Source organism: Mirounga angustirostris, unplaced genomic scaffold (assembly GCF_029215605.1).
Source record: "Mirounga angustirostris isolate CCGP_5_RB_7025 unplaced genomic scaffold, mMirAng1.0.hap1 SCAF_16, whole genome shotgun sequence".
Taxonomy (NCBI): domain Eukaryota; kingdom Metazoa; phylum Chordata; class Mammalia; order Carnivora; family Phocidae; genus Mirounga; species Mirounga angustirostris.
In genome coordinates, this window is record NW_026991724.1 from 56588984 (window position 1) to 56613758 (window position 24775).

Consider the following 24775-nt stretch of genomic DNA (forward strand, 5'->3'; position numbering starts at 1 on the left):
CGCCACTGGGGGCGGATCCCAGACTTCCCGCTTCGCTGAGGTGGCGGCGTGACGAAATTGACGCAGGGGGTCGGGATGGGGAGGGGTGGAGGAAGCAGCGCGTGGCGCGCTACGTAGGGGTGGCTCTGCCGGGACCGCGAGCTGGTGTTTACGAGGTGACTGGTTCTGTCGGAGCACGGTGCCGCATTCTGAGGGGAGCGCTCACGAGGGGGTGAGCCCGCCCGAGCGGGGAACGGATGGCGGGTGTCCAGTGGGAGGGGCCTCCGGCTGTGGGGTTCGCTCAGTGGGGCGGGTACTCGCTCCCCAACCGGGAGCGCTTGCGGCCGGGGGGGGCGGGGCCTGGCTGCGGGGTTGATGGGAGCCGAGGGCGCCCGAACGCCGAGCCGCCGGCCTTCAGGAGGGGCGGGGCTGCGAGTTCGGCCGAGCCGAGGAGGTCCGAACGCCCGAAAGCCTTGCGCCGGGGGCGGGGCTTCTACGGTGGGCGTCTGACACCGCGCGAGGAGGCTCTGAGGCCACGCCTCGGTGGTTTGGAAAGGGGAGGGGCCGAGTTCCGAGTCACGGGAAGGGGGCGTGGCCCGGCGCCAAGGGAGGCTTCTCTCCGAGCGGAGAAGGCGACATGGCCGGAACGCTAACCGCAGGGTCGGGAGGGCCTAGCGGCGCCCCAGCGCCTCGGCGAGGGGCGGGGCCTCGTCTCGGCGGCCCCGGGGCCTGGCGGGATCGCCTGGGGACGGGGCCCGGCGCCCAGGGGGCGGGGCCCGGCGCCCAGGGGGCGGGGCCCGGCGCCCAGGGGGCGGGGCCTGGCCTGGAGAATCGGCAGGTGGCAAACGAGGCCCGGGCGAGGCTCCACCCCCCCAGGCGTAGGGGCGGGGCCTCGCTGAGACCCTCCACCCCACCCCACCCGAGGCGGTGGGAGCGCTCTGTCGGTGACCGCTGTGCCCCCCCGGTTCCCGCAGGAGGATGCTGGTGGTGGAGGTGGCGAACGGCCGCTCCCTGGTATGGGGAGCCGAGGCGGTGCAGGCACTGCGGGAGCGTCTGGGAGTGGGGGGCCGCACGGTGGGCGCCCTGCCCCGCGGGCCCCGCCAGAACTCGCGCCTGGGCCTCCCGCTGCTGCTGATGCCCGAAGAGGCGCGGCTTCTGGCCGAGATCGGCGCCGTGACCCTGGTCAGCGCCCCGCGCCCAGATCCGCGCCAACACAGCCTGGTAAGGGGCGGGCCGGGGACGTGAACGCCCTGGACCCGCGGAAGTAGAGGCAGGACACCCGGACTCCAGGTCCCTGCCGTGGGAGGGGTCTGGGCGCCCTGGATTCTGGAATACTGTGCCTGCAAGAGACTAGGATCCCCGGGTTCGGGCTTGGGGGTTGGGAGGAGTCAGCGAGTCGGGGTTCCTGGCTTCCTAAGGCAGCGCAGACTTGGATCCTGGGATTCCCGCTGGCTTTCTTCTCAGGCTGTGGCATCCTACAAACGCCAGCAGGAGCAGGGCTTCCAGGAGCAAAGCGCCCTGGCAGCCGAGGCCCGTGAGACTCGTCGTCAGGAGCTCCTAGAGAAGATTGCGGAGGGCCAGGCTGCGAAGAAGCAGAAGCTGGAGCAGGAATCAGGGGCCAGCGAGAGCCAGGAGGCCGGTGCGAACCCGGCTGCCGCAGAGAGTGAGGCCAGCGCTAGCCAGGCTCTTGGAGAGCCCGAGGAAGCAGGTGAGGGTAGGAGCGGAGTCCAGGGACCAGTGGAAGGAGGCGGGAGACCTTTTGGGAATCCTGGCCGGGAATCGAGGGCCTGGGACTCTCCGAGGGATGGGAAGACCTCGTCCTTGGATTCACCAAACTGCTGTATTCTCCTCCCCCAGGTTCCTCTTCTCCCCAGCCGGGGCCTTCAAATGGGGTGGCCCCCTTGCCCAGGTCCGCCCTGCTGGTCCAGCTGGCCACTGCTAGGCCTCGGCCCATCAAGGCTAGGCCCCTGGATTGGCGTGTCCAGTCCAAAGACTGGCCCCATGCTGGTCGTCCTGCCCATGAGCTTCGCTACAGCATCTACAGAGACCTGTGGGAGCGAGGCTTCTTCCTCAGTGCTGCTGGCAAGTTCGGGGGTGACTTCCTGGTCTATCCTGGTGAGTTTTGTGGGCACCTCCCATTGTTGCCCCTTCACAAGCCCACCACCGTCTGCATTTTCCCTTTTTGTCTTTTCTCAGCCTCTGAAACCCATGGAAGGACAGGAACACTTGGGAACCCAAGCCTGTTTGGAGGGCAGCATAGCAAATTTGATTAAGCACTTTCTTTGATCCAGAAGTTTCACTTAGATACGTGCACAAAACGTACAGGAAATCGTCACTGCAGGATTCTTTACAGTAGCGAAATATTAGAAAGCAACCAGAATGATTGTTAATAGGTTAGCGGTTACACATTGGTGTTAGCTGTCAGAGATTAATGTAGGTCCACGTACATTTACGAAAAGATGACCAAAGGAGAAGGAAAAAAAAGAACCACTTGTTGAAAACAGGTATGGGAGAAGTGCGTTATGTTTTATGTCGTCATGGAGTTATACACACATTATTTAGGTAGCTTTAAAAGTCATGGCCCTAGGGGCACCTGGCTGGCTCAGTCGGTGGAGCATGCTACTCTTGATCTCAGGGTTGTAGGTTCAAGCCTCACGTTGGGTGTAGAGTACTTAAAAAAAAAAAAAAATATATATATATATATATATATATATATATATATATGGTTCTAGCAAAAGAATATGAGAAGAACTTAGAATGGAGTACTGACTAGAAAGTAAGTAGCTAGTGGAAAAAGGCCTGAAAGCATGTACTCCAGCCCAAGTACAGTGGTACCCCTAGGTAAAGGAGACTTTCAGTGTATCAGTTAAATTTTGAATTTGTACTATGAGTGCCTTTATTGTTTAACTAAAGGGTTGAAAAAGTAAGTCTGCAGGAAAATCACCTTTTTTGTTCCTCCTGAGAACATAGAAGGATAGAGGCACCAGATAAGTAGTCAGATCTTAGCTGTTGGTTGGAGACCGATGGAGTCTTCTGCAGATGAGCCAAGAGCCTTCGTCTCTTCTCAGACCAAACACTCAACTAAGGGACTGACTTAGGAATTAAGAACAGTTTACCTGCCCCGTGCTCTACAGATAACCACACTCTAATTACCTTGCTACTGTTTTTTTGTGACTTCTGTATGTAAAAGATTATTTTGGTTTTGAAAATGACCTTAACATATGAATACTAATATTTAGTTCAAGCTTTCAGTGCAGTTTACAAATCTTTTTTCCAGTCTAGCAGATTTTAAGGGAACTGTTAGTCCATGTTTGATAGCACTCGTAAAAGGAGTTATGTAATTTTCAGTGTTACAAGTTGCATTAAAAAATTTGTTTTAGGGGCGCCTGGGTGGCTCAGTCGTTACGTGTCTGCCTTTGGCTCAGGTCATGATCCCAGGGTCTTGGGATCGAACCCCGCATCGGGCTCCCTGCTGAGCGGGAAGCCTGCTTCTCCCTCTCCCACTCCCCCTGCTTGTGTCCCCTCTCTTGCTGTGTCTCTCTCTGTCAAATGAATAAATAAAATCTTTAATTTATTTATTTGGCAGAGAGAGAGAGAGCACAAGTAGGCAGAGTGGCAGGCAGAGGGAGAGGGAGAAGCAGGCTCCCCATGAGCAGGGAGCCTGATGTGGGGCTCGATCCCAGGACCCTGGGATCATGACCTGAGCCGAAGGCAGACGCTTAACCGACTGAGCCACCCAGGCGCCCCTGCATTTTAAATTTTAATATGTTTATTTTCCTTTTTAAGTTGTATGGTGTTCAGGTTATGGAACTTGCCAAAAACTCAGATCTAATAACTTGTAAATGGAGTAAGTTTTAAGTTTACATGTTCTAATACTGTTAATGGCCTTACTAAAACTTCCGGTTAAAATAAGGGTAAATCCACCAATAACTCCATCACACATCTGAAACTGAACCAAATGACTGACCTGTTAGTTCTAATGGGTCAATATTTCTAAAAGAATACATACTCGGTGTATGAGGTATATGTAGAATCTTTGTTTCCTGAAGATTAGAATATTCAAGGACTGAGGCCCTTACTTATTTCTGACAGTAAAGCTTCCCGAACTTAATAAAGGCACTAGGCGTCTTGGAACAGTTTTTTTTTTTTTTTTTTTTTAAGATTTATTTATTTGAGAGAGCGAGAATGAGAGAGAGAGAGCACATGAGAGGGGGGAGGGTCAGAGGGAGAAGCAGGCTCCTCGCCGAGCAGGGCGCCCGATGCGGGACTCGATCCCGGGACTCCAGGATCATGGCCTGAGCCAAAGGCAGTCGCTTAACCGACTGAGCCACCCAGGCGCCCCTTGGAACAGTTTTGAGGCAGCTTCCCAGGGGTTTCGATGCTTCCTTCTGCACGGCCAGAGGTGTCACAACAGCTGCTGGCTGGAAAGCCGGCCGAGGGTCCTCTCAGTGGGACATCTCACCGCCCTGCTCTCGCTGGTTTTCGTTAGCTGGCACCGAACCTTCTGGGTGGGGCCCCATTCTGGCTCCGGCTCTCCTTGATCAGTCAGATTTACCTGATCCAGGGGCAGAGCGCAGGTCAGGTTACTGGGAGGCAGCCCTGTCTGCTCACGTACGGCCTGTGGTTCCTGTGGTGCCAAAGCGGCAGAGGTGAGTGCTTGTGACGCGGCTGTAAAACCAAACACTCACTGTCGGGCCCTTTCCTGAGAAATTGTGTGAACTCCTTTATCCCACCTATTTATTACTCCGTCGTCTTGTAAGTTCTTTTAGTCTGTTAGAGTCACTTCCCCTTGGATATTCACGTGACATCCTTTGCGTTCCTCGTGGCTTTGACGGACTTTGTGGTCGTGGTTCTTACGTCACGACAGTGATCTATTCCGTTAGTTGTTTTGTTTTTTAAATACGATTATGCTGAATGTGTGGGACAGCTTGCCCCACCCCCTCTCTCCCCACGCAGGGTATCGTCGACTTCTCCACGTTGGTACATTCTTCTCGTTTCAACAGCTGTGTGATACTCAGTCTTACGGAGAGACCATGAACTTAAGTCTGTGGTTTGGTTGTCTCCGTTTCTTAGCAGCTGTAAATGATAACAGAGTGAACATCTTCGTAGGTATATTTTAGCACTGTTATCCTTATAAGTAAAAAATTCCAAGAAGTGGAATTGCTGGGTCCAAGAATAGCTATTTTGAAATATTCATAGTGATTACTAGGATGATTCCCGTCTCCTACCTGTGGACATTCCGGTGTCTTCCAGCCCTCTGCCACTGGGAACTGCTACGTGTCTCTCTCTCACCCAGGTGACCCCCTTCGTTTCCACGCCCACTACATTGCTCAGTGCTGGGCTCCGGGGGACCCCATTCCACTGCAGGATCTGGTTTCTGCGGGCCGCCTGGGAACCAGCGTCAGAAAGACGCTGCTGCTGTGTTCTCCTCAGCCTGACGGGAAGGTGGTCTATACCTCCTTGCAGTGGACCAGCCTGCAGTGACTCCAGAGACCCGTGCGGATGTGGCTGCCTCTGTGGACAGAGCCTGTCTAGATGGCCCCAAGCTCGTCTCTGCATACGGGATGCTGCAGACCCTCCTGCCTCTCTCTGCGGTTAGGTTTTGACTCCGGATTTATAAACACTACATCCTTATTTCTCTCCCTGTTTCAAAGCACTTACTGGCTGTGATGTTTTTGTAGTTACCTGTTTCCAAATTGTGAGCTTCTTGAGGGTAAAGCCTGGGTTTGATTCATCTCCAGTTTCTACAGGGCTCAGGCCTCAAGAGGTCTCAGTAAACTTGTTGAATAAACGTGGAGTCTGTGATTTGAATCCTGATGACAATCCTGGGAGGTGTGAGTGTTTGCATTTGCTTATACAGATGAGGGAAAGGCTTGGAGGAGGTCACACCTCTAGTAGGTAGCCAGGCAGGCTGGGATTTAAAGCCTGGTCTTTCTGAGTCCAAGGTCTGCGCCCTTCCCACCACACTAAACTTCCTTTTGAGAAGATTTTCACAAAGCATTTCAGGTGCACACAAAGGCATAAATCAAAGTAACATGTGAAGGGAAGGAAGGACGTGAGTGTGGCAGTTTCAGGACGGGTTTCGGGTGGGGAGGGGAATGTCAGGGAGGACTCCTTGGGGCTTGTGGAATGGTGGTGGTCTTTTTCTTGGCCTGGGTGGTGTTTATTCAGGTGTGTAGAATTATTTTTTATACCATACATTTATGGTCCAGATCCTTTTCTTATACATATATTCTATTAAAAGCTGAAACACATATAAATAAAATATAAATTTGTGAGATGATTCATATAGCTGCCTTTCTGCTTAAGAAATTATTTGAACGTTGGGGCGACTGGGTGGCTCAGTCGTTAGGCGTCTGCCTTCGGCTCAGGTCATGATCCCGGGGTCCGGGGATCGAGCCCCGTATCGGGCTCCCTGCTCAGCGGGGAGCCTGCTTCTCCCTCTCCCTCTGCCTGCCTCTCTGCCTACTTGTGCTCTCTACCAAATAAATAAATAAAATCTTTAAAAAAAAATCTATTAAAAAATTATTTGAACATTATCAGTACTACCAACATTTATATGTATATTTAAAAAATGTGTAGTTTTAGGGGCGCCTGGGTGGCTCAGTTGGTTAAGCGACTGCCTTCGGCTCAGGTCATGATCCTGGAGTCCGGGGATCGAGTCCCGCATCGGGCTCCCTGCTCGGCGGGGGGTCTGCTTCTCCCTCTGACCCTCCCCCCTCTCATGTGCTCTCTCTCTCTCTCTCATTCTGTCTCAAATACATAAATAAAATCTTTTAAAAAATAATAAAAATAAAAAAAATAATAAAAAATGTGTAGTTTTGTCACATAGAATTTGCTACTGAAATACAGTCACATGGTAATGATTCTGGGGCTGAAAGTGTCTATCTCTAGTTTCTCAATTTCTGTGGTGCCAGTTTCTTCTTTCTTTCTTACCCTTCTCAGTAAACAAATTTGCTAGAACTTCAATTTCCTGTAAGCTTAGATTAATTTAAAACAGGACACCAACCCCTGCCCAGTTAACACTGTTCTTTGTGCCTCTTTGGTAACTGGCTTGTAAATATATTCTCCAGGCTCTCTCTTCTTTACAACAGAGTTCTTAGCTGACTCAGTACTTCTGTCTTGAGTCTTCCTCAAAAATTCCTCATTAAAAAACTTGTGGATGGGGGGACTCCTGGGTGGCTCAGTCATGAAGCATCTGCCTTCGGCTTGGGTCATGATCCCAGGGTCCTGGGATGAAGCCCCACATCGGTCTTCCTGTTCAGCAGGGAGTCTGCTCCTTCTCGCTCTCCCTCTGTGCTCTCTCCCTCTCTCTCTCTCAAATAAATAAATAAAATCTGGAAAAAAAAACGAAAAGCAAAAAACGAAACTTGTGGGTGCCTGACGAGCTCAGTCAGTGGAACGTGCAATTCTTGATCTCAGGGTTGCAAGTTCAAACCCCACGTTGGTCTAGAGCTTACTTAAAAAAAAACTTGTAAGGATGTCCACATGCACACACAAAAAAGGTGCCTGGGTGGCTCAGTTGGTTAAGCGTCTGTCTTCGGCTCAGGATATGATCCCAGAGTCCTGGGATCGAGCCCAGTGTCGGGCCCTCTGCTTAGCGGGGAGCCTGCTTCTCCCTCTCCCTTAGCCCTTCTCCCTGCTCATGCGCTCTTGCCCTCTCTCCTTCTCAGATAAATAAATAAAATCTTAAAAAAAAAAGCAGATACAGACAATACACCCTTTACAAAAATTAAGTCAAGGGCATCACAGATCTCAGTATAAAATGCAGGGCTATTCAACGCATAGGAGATAATAGGAGAAAACCTAGATGACTGACACTTCAGACACAACACCAAAGGTGGGGCCGATGAAAGAATTGATAAGCTGGACTTCATTAAAATTAAAAACAACATATTGCAAAAGACACAGCTGATAAAGGACTGCTGTCCAAAAAATATAAATAATTCTTAAAACTCAACAACAAGAAACAACCTGACCAGGGGCACTTAAATGGCTCAGTTGATTAAGCACCCAACTCTTAATTTTTTTTTTTTTTAAGTAGGCTCCATGCATGGAGCCCAATACAGGGCTTGACCTCACAACCCTGAGATCAAGACCAGAGCTGAGATCAAGAGTGAGCTGCTCAACTGTCTGAGCCACCAAGGCACCCTAAGCATCCAATTCTTTTTTTTTTTTTAAAGATCTTATTTATTTGAGAGAGAATGAGAGAGAGAACACATGAGAGGAGGAGGGTCAGAGGGAGAAGCAGACTCCCTACCAAGCAGGGAGCCCGATGCGGGACTCGATCCCGGGACTCCAGGATCATGACCTGAGCTGAAGGCAGTCGCTTAACCGACTGAGCCACCCAGGCGCCCTAAGCATCCGATTCTTGGTCTCAGCTTACGTCTTGATCTCAAGGTCTTGAGTTCAAGCCCTACTTAAAAACAAAACAACAATCTGACCCCCCCAACCCCCAAAATAGGCCTAAAACCTTAACAGACACCTCACTGAAGGAGTTCTGCAGCTGGCAAGTAAGCACGTGAGAAGATGCTCCACATCCTGTGCCATCTGAGACATGCAAATTAAAGCAACAGGAGATACAATTACACACCTATTAGAATGGCCAAAATCCAGAACACCAACAGCACCAAATGCTGGTGAGACATGGAGCAACAGGAACCGTCATTCATTGCTGGCGGGAACACAAAATGGCACAGCCACTTAGGAAGACAGTCTGGAGATTTCTCATAAAACTGAATGTACTCTCGGCCATGCAATTGGTGTGACTATCTCCAGCAAGTGTGTTCCTTGGTATTTACCTAAAGGAGCTGAATATTTATGACCCCACAGAAACCTGCACATGGATGTTTATAACAGCATTGTTCATAATTGCCAAAACTTGGATGCAACCAAGAGTTCCGTTGTAGATGGATGAGTAAACAAACAGGCCCATCCAGACAATGGAATATTTTTCAGTGCTAAAGAGAGCCAAAATATCAAGCCATGAAAAGACATGGAGGAACCTTAAACGGACATTACTAAGTGAAAGCAGCCAATCTGAAAAGGCTGCATACTGTATGATTCCAACTGTTTGACATTCTGGAAAAGGCAAAACTGGAGACAGAAAAACGATGAATGATTGCTAAGGGCTGGGGAGGTGGGATGAACAGGAGGAGCACAGAGGATGTGTAGGCCAGTGAAACTACTCTGTGTGAGACCATAATGGTGGATAAGTGTCACCATACATCTGTCCAAACCCATAGCATGCACATCACCATGAGTGACCCCTACACAAACTATGGACTCTGCTAATGACGTGTTGATGTAGGCTCATCAGTGGTGACAAATACACCCTCTGGTGGGGGGTGTTGATAGTGGGGAGACCGTGCATGAATGGGGGCAGGGGCACACAGGAAATCTCTGTGCCTTCCTCTCAATTTTGCTGTGAACTTAAAACTGGTCTAAAAAAACCAAACCCATAAGCGACTGCCTTCGGCTCAGGTCATGATCCTGGAGTCCCGGGTTCGAGTCCCGCATCGGGCTCCCTGCTCGGCAGGGAGTGTGCTTCTCCCTCTGACCCTCCCCCCTCTCATGTGCTCTCTCTCAAATAAATAAATAAAATCTTAAAAATAATAATAATAAAAAAAATAAAAATAAATAAAAAAACCAAAACAAAACAAAAAAAACCCATGGGCTCTACCTTCCAAACACTGTAGACCCATATTTGCCCACTTCACTCCACCTTCACGGCCAACATGTGGGCAAAAGCAACGACATTACACACGTGGATGATTGCAGTAGTTTCCAGACTCATCTCCTTGGATTCCATCCTTGCCCCCCATCCTCTGTTTTCAACAGAATGGCTGGCATTATTGGGTTAAAAGGTGGGTCAGACCGTGTCCCTCCTCTGTAGGACTCTCCAATAGTTTCCCATCTTAAAATAAAAGCAAAGGCCCCATGTTGTCTGTCCCTCGTCCCCGTCTGTGCCTCTCATCCGTGCTTATGCTGCCCCTATTCCTCTACCTGGAATGCTCTTCCCCTCATGGCTACATGGTCTTGTCCCCCACTGCCCGCTGATCTTTCCTGCAATGTCACCTCCTCAGGCCTTCCATGGTAACCCTACCTTAAAATTTAACACCCCTCCTGGATGCCCCTTCCCTTTTGATTTATTTGCCATACCATTTATCACTAATGTGATTTACAGTGAGAAATATGCATTTGATCTTCATCCCTTCCTGGCACAGACCTCCTAAAACCCTTGCAATATCCTAAGAGTAATAAAGGTGTCTGGATATTCCTAACAAAGCCCTTTCAACAAAACCTGGGTTTATATTAATGAGATGACTTCCAGGGAGGGGAGAGGGGCTGAAGGTTGGGTCACTCATGAATTGCTAATGATTTAATTAATTGTGGATGAATTAAATGTAATGAAGCCACCATATAAACCCAAAAGGATGGGATTTGAGAGATTCTGGGTGGATGAACATGTGGAGATGGGGGGAGAATGGCCCACTTGGAGAGGACATGGAAGCTCTGCCTTCTCCCCACGCCTGGCCCTATGCATCTCTCCCATCTGCTGTTCCTAGGCTACATTCTTCCATAATAGACCAGTGATCTGGTAAGTAAAATATTCCTCTGAGTTCTGTGAGCTGCTCTAGCCAATTAATGAACTGGGGGAGAGGTTTGTGAGAAACGTCAATCTGTAGATGATGCATATAGTTAGTTATTCATATATTTAAAAATTTAGACTATCAACTATAGTTGAGCCTCTACTAAGACGCAGATAAATCGGAAAGATGAGGCCCCTGCCCTCCTATAAATTTTTGTCTGGGAGCTCATCTATAAACAAGAAAACAAAAATGAACTGGGTAGCTTGAAAGACCTCACAGTACATGGTGGGAGTAACAAGGATGATGCTAGCAAACAGTGAGTGCATCCTTCGTGCGCCCTCAGTCCTCACTGTAACCCTGTGAGGTGGGCACCACCAACAACCCCATTTCACAGATGAGGACGCTGAGGCAGAGAATGGTGGAGAAACTTGTCCAAGGGGTCTTGATGAGCAAGCGGCTGCAGGTTTCAACCCAGGCGTCTGGCTAGAGTGGAGCTGCCTCTCTGAGGAGGGGACGCCGCCCGCTGAGAGCACAGGGCAGAAGGAGTGTAGAGCAGTGCTGAGGAGGGCGGCTGTGGGGCCAGGCGGTCGCAGCTCCAACCTTGGCCTGACCTCCTTTGTCGAGAGACTGAATAGGCAAACGGACGATGGCCAGGCCATGTACGAAGATAGAATTCTGACCCACAGCCTGCAGCAACGTGCCTGGAGGCCAGCCTGCTGCCTCTCGTAGCAGGACAGGAAGCCCTACAACACCCCTGTACCAGTGGGTCCAAAAGGGCCGGGACTTGACTAAAAACTGACGCTTCCCTAATTTTTGTCCCTAGCTCTAATTTAAGACCAACAAGAGAAGGCCAAGTATGCTCCCTAACTGATAGCATAGGACAAGGACTTCTAGTGAGCCTGTCCCCAGCTTCCCTGGGCACAGGCCTGGTCAAGGCTCGAGTGCAGCCTTCCATGTTTTCTACTGTAGGCTTTCCCCCTCCTCCGTCTGCCTTGGAGTTTCTGCCAAGCTATTGTCTGTTCTCTCTCTTTTTTTAAGATTTCTTTCTTTCTTGTTTTTTTTTAAAGATTTTTTTTATTTATTTGACAGAGACACAGCGAGAGAGGGAACACGAGCAGGGGGAGTGGGAGAGGGAGAAGCAGGCTTCCCGCAGAGCAGGGAGCCCGATGCGGGGCTCGATCCCAGGACCTGGGATCACGACCCAAGCCAAAGGCAAACACAATGACTGAGCCACCCAGGCGCCCCTAAAAACTTTTTATTCTTAAGATTTATTTGAGAGAGAGTGAGTGAGCTTGAGCGGTGGGTGAGGGGCAGAGGGAGAAGCAGACTCCCCACTGAGCAGGGAGCCTGACATGGGGCTTGATCCCAGGATCCTGAGATCATGACCCAAGCCGAAGGCAGACGCTTAACGACTGAGCCACCCAGGGCCCCAAGATTTATTTCTATTTATTTATTTTAGAGAGAGAGACAGAGAAAGAGAGAGCACAAGTTGGAGGAGGGGGAGGACAGACTCCACACTGAACATGGAACCCCATGTGGGGCTCTGTCCCATGATACTGAGATCATGACCTGAGTGGAAATCAAGAGTCGGCCGATTAACCAGCTGAGTCACCCAGAAGCCCCGTCGCATCTGTTCTCACTTACTTCCACATTGTGTAATCTCGGGCAAGCTCTGTAGCCACTTTTGGGGGCCTCAGTATCTGCCTCTGCAGAACAGGACTGCTCGTAGTCTTAGTGCTCTCTGGGTATCTACACTGATGCCTCGTGAGCGAGGACAGCCTCCCCGAGAGGACTCCGGGAGCACATTTTGAGATCCGCAAAATTCTTAGGCTAGCACATTCGAAGTGCTCATTAAACATTATCTAACACTGATAAGTGAAGCTGTTGGCGTGAACGGTATTTCTCCAGACAGGAAGGGGCTGGAGAAAATACAGGCAAATCTCACTTTAGGGTGCTCTGCAGATACTATGTGTTTTGTTTTGTTTTTTTTAAAGATTTTATTTATTTATTTGAGAGAGAATGAGAGAGAGAGAGCATGAGACGGGGGAGGGTCAGAGGGAGAAGCAGACTCCCTGCCGAGCAGGGAGCCCGATGCGGGACTCGATCCCGGGACTCCAGGATCATGACCTGAGCCGAAGGCAGTCGCTTAACCGACTGAGCCACCCAGGCGCCCAATTACTATGTGTTTTTTACAGATTGAAGGTTTGTGCCAACCCTGCGTCCAGCAACTCTATCAGTGCCGTGTTTCCAACAACTTTCGCTTACTTCGTGTCTCTGGGTCACATTTGGGGAATTATCCCAACATTTCAAGCTTTATCATCATCATCACATCTGTGGTGGTAATCTGTGATCAGTGATCTCTGACGTCACCATCGTCACTGTTTGGGGGCACCACCAACCACACCCACATAAGACGGCAAACTTAATCAATCAATGTGTGTGTTCTCACACAGACCGGCCATTCCCCGTCTCTCTCCCTCTCCTCGGCCTCCCTGTTCCCTGAGACACAGCAGTATTGAGCTGAGGCCAGTTAATACCCCTCCAGGGGCCTGCAGGCGTCCAGGTGAAAGAAGTTGCACGCCTCTCGCTCTAAATCCAAAGCTAGACGTGACTCAGCGTAGGGAGGACGGCGTGGCGAAGGCCGACACAGGCGCAAGGCTAGCTCTGTTGTGCCGACCAGCCCAGCTCTAAATCGAGGGAAGCGTTTGTGAAGGATGTTGAAAGAGCTCATCCAGAGCAAGGCCCTGCCCCCCTTCAGTTCTGTGAAGGCCGAGAGGCGTGGAGGCTGCGGGCCAGTCTCAAGCCAGCAGAGGTGGTTCGGGAGGTGGAAGGAAAGAAGCCATCTGCGTGAGAGTGCAAGGCAAGCAGCCAAAGCTGATGTAGAAGCTGCCGCAAGTTACCCAGAGCTAGCTAAGGTCATCCGTGGAGGTGGCTACACTAGACACAGATTTCCGGCGTAGACAAAGCAGCCTCCTACTGGCAGACGATGCCGTGTAGGACTCTCATCCCTAGAGACGCGTCAGTGCCTGGCTTGAAAGCCTCAGAGGACAGGCTGACTCCTGGTAGGGGCTAAGGCAGCTGTCGCCTTCAACGGGGAGCCCGTGGTCAGTGACCATTCTGAGACTCCTCGGGCCCTTGACAATGACGCTAAAGCTCCTCCCCCTGGGCTCCATAAACGCAACAGCAAAGCCTGGGAGACAGCGCATCGCTTTACAACATGGTTACTGAATATTTTAAGCCACACTTGAGACCTACGGCTCAGAAAAAAAGAAAAAAAAAAAATCCTTCCAAAATACTACTGCTCCCTGACAATGCACCTGCTGACCCAGGAGCTCTGAGGATGTTCAACGAGATTAATGGGGTGGTCAGGCCTGTAACACAACACCCATCCTGACAATGCACCTGGTCACCCAGGAGCTCTGATGGGATGTTCAACGAGATTAATGCCGTGCTTGGGCCCCTAACACAACAGCCACCCTGACAATGCACCTGGTCACCCAAGAGCTCTGATGGGATGTTTATCGAGATTAATGCCGTGTTCGGGCCTGTAACACAACACCCATCCCGACAATGCACCTGGTGACCCAGGAGCTCTGATGGGATGTTCAACAAGATTAATGCCGTGGTCGGGCTTTTAACACAATACGCATCCTGCAGCCCATGGACCAAGGAGTCATTTCAACTTCCATGTCCTGGGGCACCTGGGCGGCTCAGTAGGTAAGCGTCTGCCTTCGGTTCAGGTCATGATCCCAGGGTCCTGGGATCGAGCCCCGCATCGGGCTCCCTGCTCGGCGGGGAGCCCGCTTCTCCCTCTCCCTCTGCCTGCCACTCTGCCTACTTGTGCTCTCTATCTTTCTGTCAAATAAATAAATAAAAATCTTTAAAAAAATCAACTTCCAAGTCTTAGCATAACACAGTACATTTTGTAAGGCTCTAGCTGCCTTAGGCAGTGATTCCTCTGATGGATCTGGGCAAAGTCAGCGGAAAACCTTCTGGAAGAGATTCAGCATTCTAGATGCCATTAAGGGCACTTGTGATTTGGGGCGCCTGGGTGGCTCAGTCGGTTAAGCACTCTTGATCTCCGCTCAGGTCTCGACCTCAGGGTGGTGAGTTCAAGCTCTGCATTCGGCTCTATGCCTGTGGGGCCTACTTAAAAAAGAACATTTGTAATTCATGGGAAGAGCTCAAAATATCCACAGGAACAGGCGTTTGGAAGAAGTGGATTCCAACCCTCATGGATGACTTTGAAGGGTTTGGGACTTCAGGGGAGGAAGTCACTACAGATGTGGTGGAAACAGCAAGAGAACCTGGATGAGATGTGGAGCCTGAAGAAGGGACTGAATTGCTGCAGGCTCATGATCAAACTTGAACAGAGGAGGAGCTACTTCAGAAGGAGGAGCAGAGAGAGTGGTTTCCTGAGTTGGAATCTACTCCTGGTGAAGATGCTGTGCAGATTGTTGAGATGACAACAGAGGACTTAGAATATCACATAAACTTGATAAAGCAGTGGCAGGGTTTGAGAGCATTGACTCCGATTTTGAAAGCAGTTCTACTGTGCTGGGGGGCCTGGGTGGCTCAGTCAGTTAAAGGACTTCCTTCGGCTTGGGTCATGGTCCCAGGGTCCTGGGATCAAGCCCCGCATCGGATCCCTGCTCCGTGGGAAGCCTGCTTCTCCTTCTCCCACTCCCCCTGCTTGTGTTCCCTCTCTCGCTGTGTCTCTCTCTGTCAAATAAAGAAATAAAATCTTAAAAAAAAAAAAAAGAAAGAAAGAAAGAAAGAAAGAAAGAAAGAAAGAAAGAAAGAAAGAAAGAAAGAAAGAAAGCAGTTCTACTGTGGGTAAAACATTATCAAACAGCATCACCTGCCACAGAGAAGTTGTGACAGGAAGAGTCAATCGATGCGGCAAACTTCACCATTGTCTTATTTTAAGCAGTTGCCCCAGCGCCCCCATCTTCAGCATCCACCACCCTGACCACTCAGCAGCCACCAACATGGAGGCAAGGCCCTCCAGAAGCAGAAAGATTATGACTTGCTGAAAGCTCAGATGATGATTAGCATTTGTTAGCAATAAAGTATTTTTTAAATTAAGGTGTGTACGTTGTCTTTTTAGATATAATGGTATTGCACACTTAATAGACTATAATATCATGTAAGCATAACTTTTTTTTTTTTTTGAGAGAGAGAGAGTGAGGGGAAGTTCAGAGGGAGAGGGAGAGAGAGTCCTGAACAGACTCCACACTAAGTACAGAGCCTGACACGGCACTCGATCTCACTACCCTGAGATCATGACCTGAGCTGAAATCAGGAGTTAGCTGCTCAACTGACTGAGCCATCCAGGCACCCCAAGCACAACTTTTTTCTATCCATCCGGGTGCTACGACTATGGTTATGACCTACCAGATCATGCTGCTAGGAGTAGGCATGTGTGCTGGGATGCTGTGTGACTCCTCTGCTGAGCCTCAATGGGCTTTGGGCTCATGTCGTCACATCACCTGCACAAGAGAACTAGGTACCATTTAAAAAGCTGCCTACGTGCCAGTGGTCCCAACAGAAACCTAATGACAAGAGACATGAGCATGTATGCAACTGGAACTATCCACAATGAGCTGGGTATGGTCCTTTCCACTCAGTCATAAGTTTGCAATCCACTGTTGAGTAAGTGGTAGGTTCAGAGGACAAAGATGGGGGTCCCATGCAGACACCTACATACAATGCCGTGGTCGGGCTTTTAACACAATAGCCGTGACAATACACCTGGTGACCCAGGAGCTCTGATGGGATGTTCAACGAGATTAATGCCGTGTTCGGGACTGTAACACAACAGGTGGTCGCTTCGGTGGTCATCAACAGCTTTGTGGCCTGGGTCGTGTCTGGGTGGGGTGACGTTTCGGAGTAGAGTTGCCCCACCACCATACCAGCGGGACTCTGAAAAATACCAGTGAGCAGATATTTTGGTAATGAACAGGATAATACACTTTTTGTGGAAAGAGATCCAACTAGGTGTGAAGATGCACACAAACTCCTGGATAGTAGCTTCTGCCTTGCCTAAATGATCAGAATCCCGAAGGAGCAGAATCAAGTGGGGGGAGACAGGGTTGTCCAGGACAGAGGCATGTGTAGGCATGGATGTATAGGAGTGGAGTACAAAGCACTTGGATCTTTGAATCAGATAGACATGTCCCCAAGATGGGCCCCTGGGTGGCTCAGTCGGTTGGGCATCTGCCTTCAGCTTAGGTCATGATCTCGGGTCCTGGGATTGAGTCCTGCATCAGGTTTCCTGCTCGGTGGGGAGCCTGCTTCTCCCTCTTCTTCTTCTGCTTCTCCTGCTTGTTCTCTCTCTCTCTCAAATAAATAAATAAAAATCTTAAAAAAAATGTCTGCAAGAGAGTTCCCTGTAGACATAGTCCTTAATGACCAACGGGACTGGATGGCTCACTGGGTAGATGCTAGCCAGCCTCTGTTCTTCCTTATCCCAGTGTTCACACAGTGGGCCTATGGAGGAAGAAGCCATGATGGCGAGAAGAAGGGTGCTCAGGAGTCGTGTAACATGGACTGCCTTTCATTGGGAGTGACCTAACTACAGACTCTTCTCAATGTCCATCACTTCAGCAGTGGAGACCAACACCGAGTCCTCAGTATCGTATCATTCCTACGGGAGTAAATCAGACATGTAGCTGAAGATGATTTCATCCCCAGTGGAATGGATGCGGATGGAGCCTAACTAGTATATATGTGTGTGCACTGAGGCATGACATATATGTCCTTTGGGTGTGCAGTGTGATCAGCTTTGGCAAATGTGCAACTCATTTAACAACATCGCTACAGTCAATACATAGAACATTGCCGTCGCTCCTAAAAATTCCATGGTGAGCTTTTCAGTCAACCCAATGGAAGCAAACAGCAACCAGCTTTCTTTCTCTAGGTGATAGACTTCCTTGTTGTAGAATTTCACAGAAATGAAACCATAAAGTATATGCTCGGCCATATCTGCCCTCTTTTGTGCAATATGTTTTTGAAAACTCATCCATTTTATTGGTCTTTTTAAATTTCATTTATCTAATGGTTATAGATGTTGAGCATTTTTTCATGTGTTCATTGTTATTAATATATTTTCTTTGAGAAATGTCTGTTCAAATTGTTTTGCTCATGTGGGAGGGTTTTAGTATTATTTGTAAAAGTCCTTATTTATTCTACAAATAATCCTTTATCAGACGGACACACACACACGCACACACTTCTCAGTCTTGGCTTGTTTTTTCCATTACCTAATGCTGTCTTTTGAAGAGAAAAATTTTTAATTTTATGAAGTTCAATAAATCTTTTTGTTGTTGTTTGTGCTTTTTGTACCTTGCTAAGAAATCTTTGTCTAATCCAAAGTTGTGAAGATCTTTAAATTGTTTTTTTTAAGATGCCTTATGGTTTTGACTTTTGCTATTAGGTCTATGATCATTTCATGTGAATTACTGTGTATGGTGAGGGTGTGAAGTAAAGGTCAAAGTTCATTTTTTTCCCAAATAGATATCTAGTTGTTCCAGCAACATTTGTTGAAAAGATTATCTTTTCCTCAAGGAAGTACTTCTGTCTCATTGTTAAAAGTCAGGGGCACCTGGGTGGTTCAGTTGTTAAGTGTCTGCCTTTGGCTCAGGTCATGATCCCAGGGTCCTGGGATCGAGCCCCGCATCGGGCTCCCTGCTCGGCGGGAAGCCTGCTTCTCCCTCTCCCACTCCCCCTGCTTGTGTTCCCTTTCTCGCTGTGTCTCTGTGTCAAATAAATAAATAAAATCTTAAAAAAAAAAAGTCAATCAATCATATATGTGTGGGTTTACCTCTGGCATCTCTATTGTTTATTTTTTCCACCTACCTATCCCTATGCAAATACCACACCATCCATTACATTTCTTCCTTCCACAGAAAGTCTTGGAATAAGAAGATGTCCAGTTTTATTCCTTTTCAGCACTGTTGTGCTATTATTGTTCTTTTTATGTTTCCACATATGTATTAGTATCAGCTTGTCAACTGCTAAAAGAGATAGTTGGGCTTTAAAAAAAATTATTTATTTAAGTAATTTCTACACCCAACATGGGGCTGGAATTCATGATACTGAAATCAAGAGTCACACACTCTTCTGACTGAGTCAGCCAGGCACCCCAGCTAGTTGGGATTTTGATTTGGCTTGCTTACCAGTTTAGAGAGACCCGATACCTTGACAATATTGAATCTTTTTTTTTCTTTTTTTAAAAGTTTTTATTTTGCTTCCAGTTCGTTAACATATAGTGTAATTAATATTAGTGTACAATATAGTGATTCAACACTTTCATACATCAACCAAGGGTCATCACGACAAGTGCAGTCCGTAATCCCCACCACCTATTTAACCCATCCCCCTACCCACCTCCCCTCTGGTAACTATCAGTTCTCAATAGTTAAGAGTCTGTTTGTTGGTTTGTCTCCCGCTTTTTATTCCTTTGCTCCTTTGTTTTGTTTCTTAGATTCCACATATGAGTGAAATCATGTGGTATTTTTCTTTCTATGACTGACTTATTTTTTTTTAAAGATTTTGTTTATTTATTTGACAGAGACACAGCGAGAGGGAACACAAGCAGGGGGAGAGGGAGAGGGAGAAGCAGGCTTCCCGCGGAGCAGGGAGCCCGATGCGGGGCTTGATCCCAGGACCCTGGGACCATGACCTGAGCCGAAGGCAGACGCTTAATGACTGAGCCACCCAGGTGCCCCTCTGACTGACTTATTTTGCTTAACTCTAGCTCCATCCATGTTGTTGCAAATGGTAAGATTTCATTCTTCCTAATGACAATGTTGAGTCTTTTCTTTATGTTTGTTTATTTATTTATATTTTAAGTAGGCTCCATGCCCAACATGGGGCTTGAACTCACAACCCCAAGATCAACAGTTGCACGCTCCACCGACTGAGCCAGCCAGCTGCTCCCAATGTTGAGTTTTTCAATCAATGAATGTGGTATCTTTTTTTAGTTCTTTAATTTCTCTTAGCTAAGTATTATAGTTTTTAGTCTTCAGATCTTATACATCTATACTTATACTTATCCCTACATTTGTATAGTTTTTGGAGCTATTATAATAGTATTTTAATTTTGCTTTCCAATTGTTCCTCATTAATTTATAGAATAAAGTTCAGTTGATATTTCTTCCCCTTCAATCTGTATGCTTTTTATTCCTTTCATTTGCTTTACTGTTAGGCAGTTCTGAATAGAAGTTGTGAGAGTATCATTGACTTGTTTCATACTGTAAAAGTGTTCAGTATGATATTAGCTAAAGGTTTTTCATAGATGCTCTTTATCTGATTAAGGAAGTTCCCTTCTATTCCCATATAGCTGAGTATTTTATCAAATTTTGTGCATGCACTTATATCATGATGTGTTTTTTCTTTGTTAGTCTATTAAAACGGTGGATTACAAATCAAAACCACATTGAGATACCACCATACACCAGTTAGAATGGCAAAAATGGACAGGGAAAGAAACAACAAATGTTGGAGAGGTTGTGAAGAAAGGGGAAACCTCTTACACTGTTGGTGGGAATGCAAGTTGGTACAGCCACTTTGGAAAACAGTGTGGAGGTGCCTCAAAAAGTTAAAAATAGAGCTACCCTATGACCCAGCAATTGCACTCCTGGGTATTTATCCCAAAGACACAGATGTAGTGAAAAGAAGGGCCATATGCACCCCAATGTTCATAGCAGCAATGTCTGCAATAGCCAAACTGTGGAAAGAGCCGAGATGCCGTTCAACAGATGAATGGAGAAAGAAGATGTGGTCCATATATACAATGGAACATTACTCAGCCATCAGAAAGGATGAATACCCAACTTTTACATCAACATGGATGGGACTGGAGGAGATTATGCTGAGTGAAATAAGTCAAGCAGAGAAAGTCAACTATATATGGTTTCACTTATTTGTGGAACATAAGGAATAGCATGGAGGACATTAGGAGAAGGAAGGGAAAAATGAAGGAGGGGGGAATCAGAGGGGGAAATGAACCATGAGAGACTATGGACTCTGAGAAATAAACAGGGTTTTAGAGGGGGGGGCATTGGTTAGCCTGGTGATGGGTATTAAGGAGGGCATGTAGTGAGTGCATGGAGTACTGGGTGTTACATGAAAACAATGGATCATGGATCACCACATCAAAAACTAATGATGTATTTTATGGTGACTAACATAACATAATAAAATTTAAAAAATAAAAAAATAAAAAAAATAAAACGGTGGATTACCTTTATTGATTTTCAGATGTTCAACTAACCTGTCATCTGGGGATAATTCACACTTGGATGTTGGCTTTTATTTACCAATATTTTGGTGAGGATTTTTGCATTTATGTTTTTGAAGGATATTGGTCTGCAGCTTTCTTTCCTAGTCTTTGTCTTTGTCTGATTTGAATTTGGAGTAATGCTTGCTCATAAAATTTTTGCAAAGTTTTCTTTTCTTTTCTACTTTCTGAAAGAGATTGTGTAGAATTGTATTTTTTCACCAAATGTTCAGTGGTTTGTGCTAGTGAGAACATTGTGGCTGGGAGTTTTCTTTGTTGGAAAGGTGTTTTAACTACAAATGCAATTTAATATTTTAAGGAATATTAAGGTTATTTCTTCTTGAATGAGTCTTGGTAGTTTGTGTCTTTCAGGAGTTGGTCCATTCAAGGATGGACCTAGAGGCTATTATGCTAAGTGAAATAAGTCAGACTGAGAAAGACAAATACCATATGATTCCACTCATAAGCAGAATTTAAAAACAAACAAACAAATGAAAAGCAGAATCAGACCTATAAATACAGAGAACAAATTGATGGTTGCCAGAGGGGAGCAGAGATGGGCAAAATGGGTGAAGTGGAATGGGAGATACTGGATTCCAGTTATGGAATGAGTAAGTCACAGGAATAAAAGGCACAGCATAGGACACATGGTCAATGATACTGTAATAGCGATGTGATGGGACAGGTGATAGATAGTTACACTTTTGGTGAGCATAGCATAAAGTATAAACTTGTCAAATCACTAAGTTATACACCTAAAATTAATGTAATATTGTGTGTCAACTATACTAAAATAAAATGAGTTGGACCATCCAAGTTGCCAAATTTTGGGGCACAGTTTGTAGTGTTCTCTTAGGTCCTATTAATGTCAGTGTGGTTTGTAGTGATATTCTGTCATTTGTTCCAGATGTTGGCAAGTTGTGTCTTCCTTTTTTGCATGATTAGCCTGGCTAGGCATAGGCAATTTTTTTGGTCTTATTAAAGAATCAGCAGTGGGTTTCATTGATTTTTGTCATTGTTTTTCTGTTTTTGGTTTCATTGTTTTCTGCCCTTTATCATGCTCACTTTGGGGTGAGTTGCTCTTTTTCTTGTGTCTTAAGATGGAAGTGTAGGTGACTAGAAACAATTTTTTTAATATGAGTTATTCATATTAATATGAATATGCTGCTCCAACTTTCCCCCAAGCACATGTTAGCTGCATCCCACAAAGTTTAGAATGCTGTTTTCATTTTCATTCAGTTCAAAATATTTTCCAATTTTCCTTGAGCTCCTCTTTGCCCCATGAATTATTTAGAAGTGTGTTGTTTAATTTCCAAAGAGCTGAAGATGTTCCAGGTTACCTTCTAGTAATAGATTTTAACTTTAATTCCATTAGGGTGTGAAAAGAAGCGATATAGGATATGAATTCTTTGAATGTTAAGCTTTGTTTTGTAACCAAGGCTATGAACTATGTTGGCCAACATTCCACGCTCACTTGAAGAGATTGTGCTTTTTGCTGTTGATTGGGTGCTGGCTCTATCAGTTACCAAGAGAGGAGTGTCAAAGTCCGTGACTGTAACTGTTGATTTGCCTATTTGTCCTTCCATTTCTGACAGTTTTTGCTTTGTGTATTTTGAAGCTCTGTGGTTTTGTGCATACACATTTAGGATTACTGTTTTCTTCGTGAATTGACTCTTTTTTTTTTTTAATTTCTGATAATTTTCTTATTCAAAAGCCTACTTGATCTGGTATCTTTTACCATACTGTCTTGGACAGTATGGCCACTGTGGTAGATAGAAAGCTGCAACTTCCTCCCAATTCCCAAAGGTGTCCATGCCCTAATCCCTGAAACCTGTGAGAATGTTACCTTACAGGCCAAGGGGACTTTGTAAATGTGACTAAGTAGCTTGAGATGGGAACATTACCCTGATTATCTGGGTGAGCCCAGTGTATTCACAGGCTTCTTATTAGAGGGAGACCAAAGGGTCAGAGTCAATGGTAGGGGATATGAGGACGGAATCAAGAGGCTGCAGTGATGGAAGGAAGGGGTCAGGAGCTATATGCTGCAGGCAGCCTTTGGAAGCTGAAAAGGCAAGGGAACAGATTCTCACTGGAGAGTTACCAAAAGCAAGCAGCCCTGATGACACCTCAGCGTTAGCCCAGTGATTTTGTACTTGTGACCTCCAGAACTGTAAGACAATAAATCTTTGTTGTTGAAAGTCACCAAGTTTACGATAATTTGTTACAGCAGCCATAGGCAATTAACACAGCCACTTAAGCTTTCTTTTGATTGATGTTTGCAAAATATATTTTTTATCCTTTACCTCCTGTAAACTGCACATCGTTGGGTCTTGGTGATGTTAATCCAGTCCTATGATCTCTGCCATTTAATTGTGATTTCCCCATTTACATTTAATACAATTACTGATAAGGTTGATTTTAGATTTATACCATCTTACTGTTTGCTTTCTGTTTGTCCCCCACTTATTGTTTGTTCTTCAGTTTTCCCTCTCCTGCCTTCTTTCGCTTTCTGGAATATTTTTAAGTATTCCATTTTAATTTATTGGTGTCTTTTTTTTTTGAGAGGGGGGAGGGGCCAAGGGAGAGGGAGAGAGCATCTCAGGCAGGCTCCATGCCCACTGTAGAGCCCAACACAGGGCTTGACCTCATGACCCTGAGATCATGACCTGAGCTGAAATCAAGAGTTGGATGCTTAACCAACTGAATTTCCCAGACTTCCCTATCTATTGGTGTTTTAACTATAACTCTTTGTATGTTGTTTTTAAAATGGCTACTGTAGATATTATACACACCTAATTTCAGAGTCTACATAGAGTTAATATTACACCTCTTTCAGAAAAAATAGAAGCCTTACAACTGTATAGGGCCTTTGCCCTCACTCCCTTATGTTGCAGGTGTTGTCTGTACTATATCTACATATATTCAAACCTCACCAGACCTTATCAGTTTTGCTTTCAACAGCCTGACATATTTTAATGAATGTAAGAGGAGAGAAGTATGCTATTACATTTACTTACTTACCTTTTTTGATCTTCCCTTTTTCTTGAACTTCCCAGTTTCCCTCTAGAATTAATTCCTTTCTGTCTGAAGACTTACCTTATCATTTCTGGTAGAGCAGAGCTGCTGGCAACAAATTCTCCCCATGTTTCTTCTTCTAAGAATGACTTTATTTTGCTTCCATTCCTGAACAATATATCCAGAAAGATTCTAGGTTGGCTCTCATACTAACATAACATAAAAAAAAAATCTTCTGACCAGGATGATTTCTTTTTTTTTTTTCCCAAGATTTTAAAAAATTTATTAGAGAGACAGGGGGATTTGAGCACAAGCAGGGGGATCAGCAGGCAGAAGGAGAGGGAGAAGCAGGCTCCCTGCTGAGCAGGAAGCCCGACGTGGGGCTGGATCCAAGGACCCTGGGATCATGACCTAACTGAAGGCAGACGCTTAACCTATCGAGCCACCCAGGTGCCCCACTAAGATGATTTCTGATGTGAAATCTGTAATCATTCAAATTGTTTTTCCTCTTTACATAATGTGGCATTTTCTCTATTTTTTTTCTTTTTTGGTTTTGACTAGTTTAATTATGATGTAGGTAGGCATGGTTTTTAAAGCTTATCCTATTTTTCATTTGCTAAGCATCTTGGACATGTAAATGTATGACTTTCAACAAATCTGTAAAATGGACATTTATTTCTTCAAACTTTTTTTCTTCACTGATAGCATTCTCCTTTTGCTGGCAGATCAATTACATAAATTGTCTCACAAATCCCTCAATCTGTGTTCATTTTTATTTTTATTTATTTATTTTTTAAGATTTTATTTATTCATTTGAGACACAGAGAGAGAGAGAGAGAGAGAGAGAGAGCATGAGCAGGGGGAGAGGCAGAGGGAGAGGGAGAAGCAGGCTTCCCACTGAGCC

At 46.4% G+C, this 24775-nt stretch overlaps 1 protein-coding gene and 1 long non-coding RNA gene across 4 annotated transcripts; one reads left to right on the forward strand and one right to left on the reverse strand.

The window, feature by feature from the left end:
* Nucleotides 1–45: 45 nt before the first annotated feature.
* TSEN34 (tRNA splicing endonuclease subunit 34) lies at nucleotides 46–5770 on the forward strand. 3 transcript variants are annotated; one of them, XM_045870705.3, is made up of 5 exons: nucleotides 46–211; nucleotides 954–1200; nucleotides 1444–1687; nucleotides 1837–2094; nucleotides 5276–5770. In XM_045870705.3, the coding sequence occupies exons 2-5, from the start codon at nucleotides 958–960 to the stop codon at nucleotides 5461–5463; spliced, it is 933 nt and encodes a 310-aa protein (XP_045726661.1). In that variant the 5' UTR covers nucleotides 46–211; nucleotides 954–957; the 3' UTR covers nucleotides 5464–5770. The 3 variants fall into 3 exon arrangements, with proteins under 3 accessions (XP_045726661.1, XP_045726663.1, XP_064436967.1); XM_045870707.3 differs by having other exon boundaries at nucleotides 46–155; XM_064580897.1 differs by having other exon boundaries at nucleotides 55–211; nucleotides 1468–1687.
* LOC135362830 (uncharacterized) lies at nucleotides 3730–16271 on the reverse strand. Its single transcript, XR_010408120.1, has 3 exons — nucleotides 15969–16271; nucleotides 5208–6223; nucleotides 3730–5055 (listed from the first exon to the last, which is right to left on the reverse strand). It is a non-coding gene; the product is annotated as an uncharacterized LOC135362830 (long non-coding RNA).
* Between the last annotated feature and the right edge of the window lie 8504 nt (nucleotides 16272–24775).

Coding starts and splice junctions, on each gene's coding strand:
- TSEN34 (XM_045870705.3), top strand. CDS start 958: ATGCTGGTGGTGGAGGTGGCGAACGGCCGCTCCCTGGTATGGGGAGCC. Junction 1,201..1,443: donor ATCCGCGCCAACACAGCCTG/GTAAGGGGCGGG, acceptor CTTTCTTCTCAG/GCTGTGGCATCCTACAAACG. Junction 2,095..5,275: donor TGACTTCCTGGTCTATCCTG/GTGAGTTTTGTG, acceptor TCTCTCACCCAG/GTGACCCCCTTCGTTTCCAC.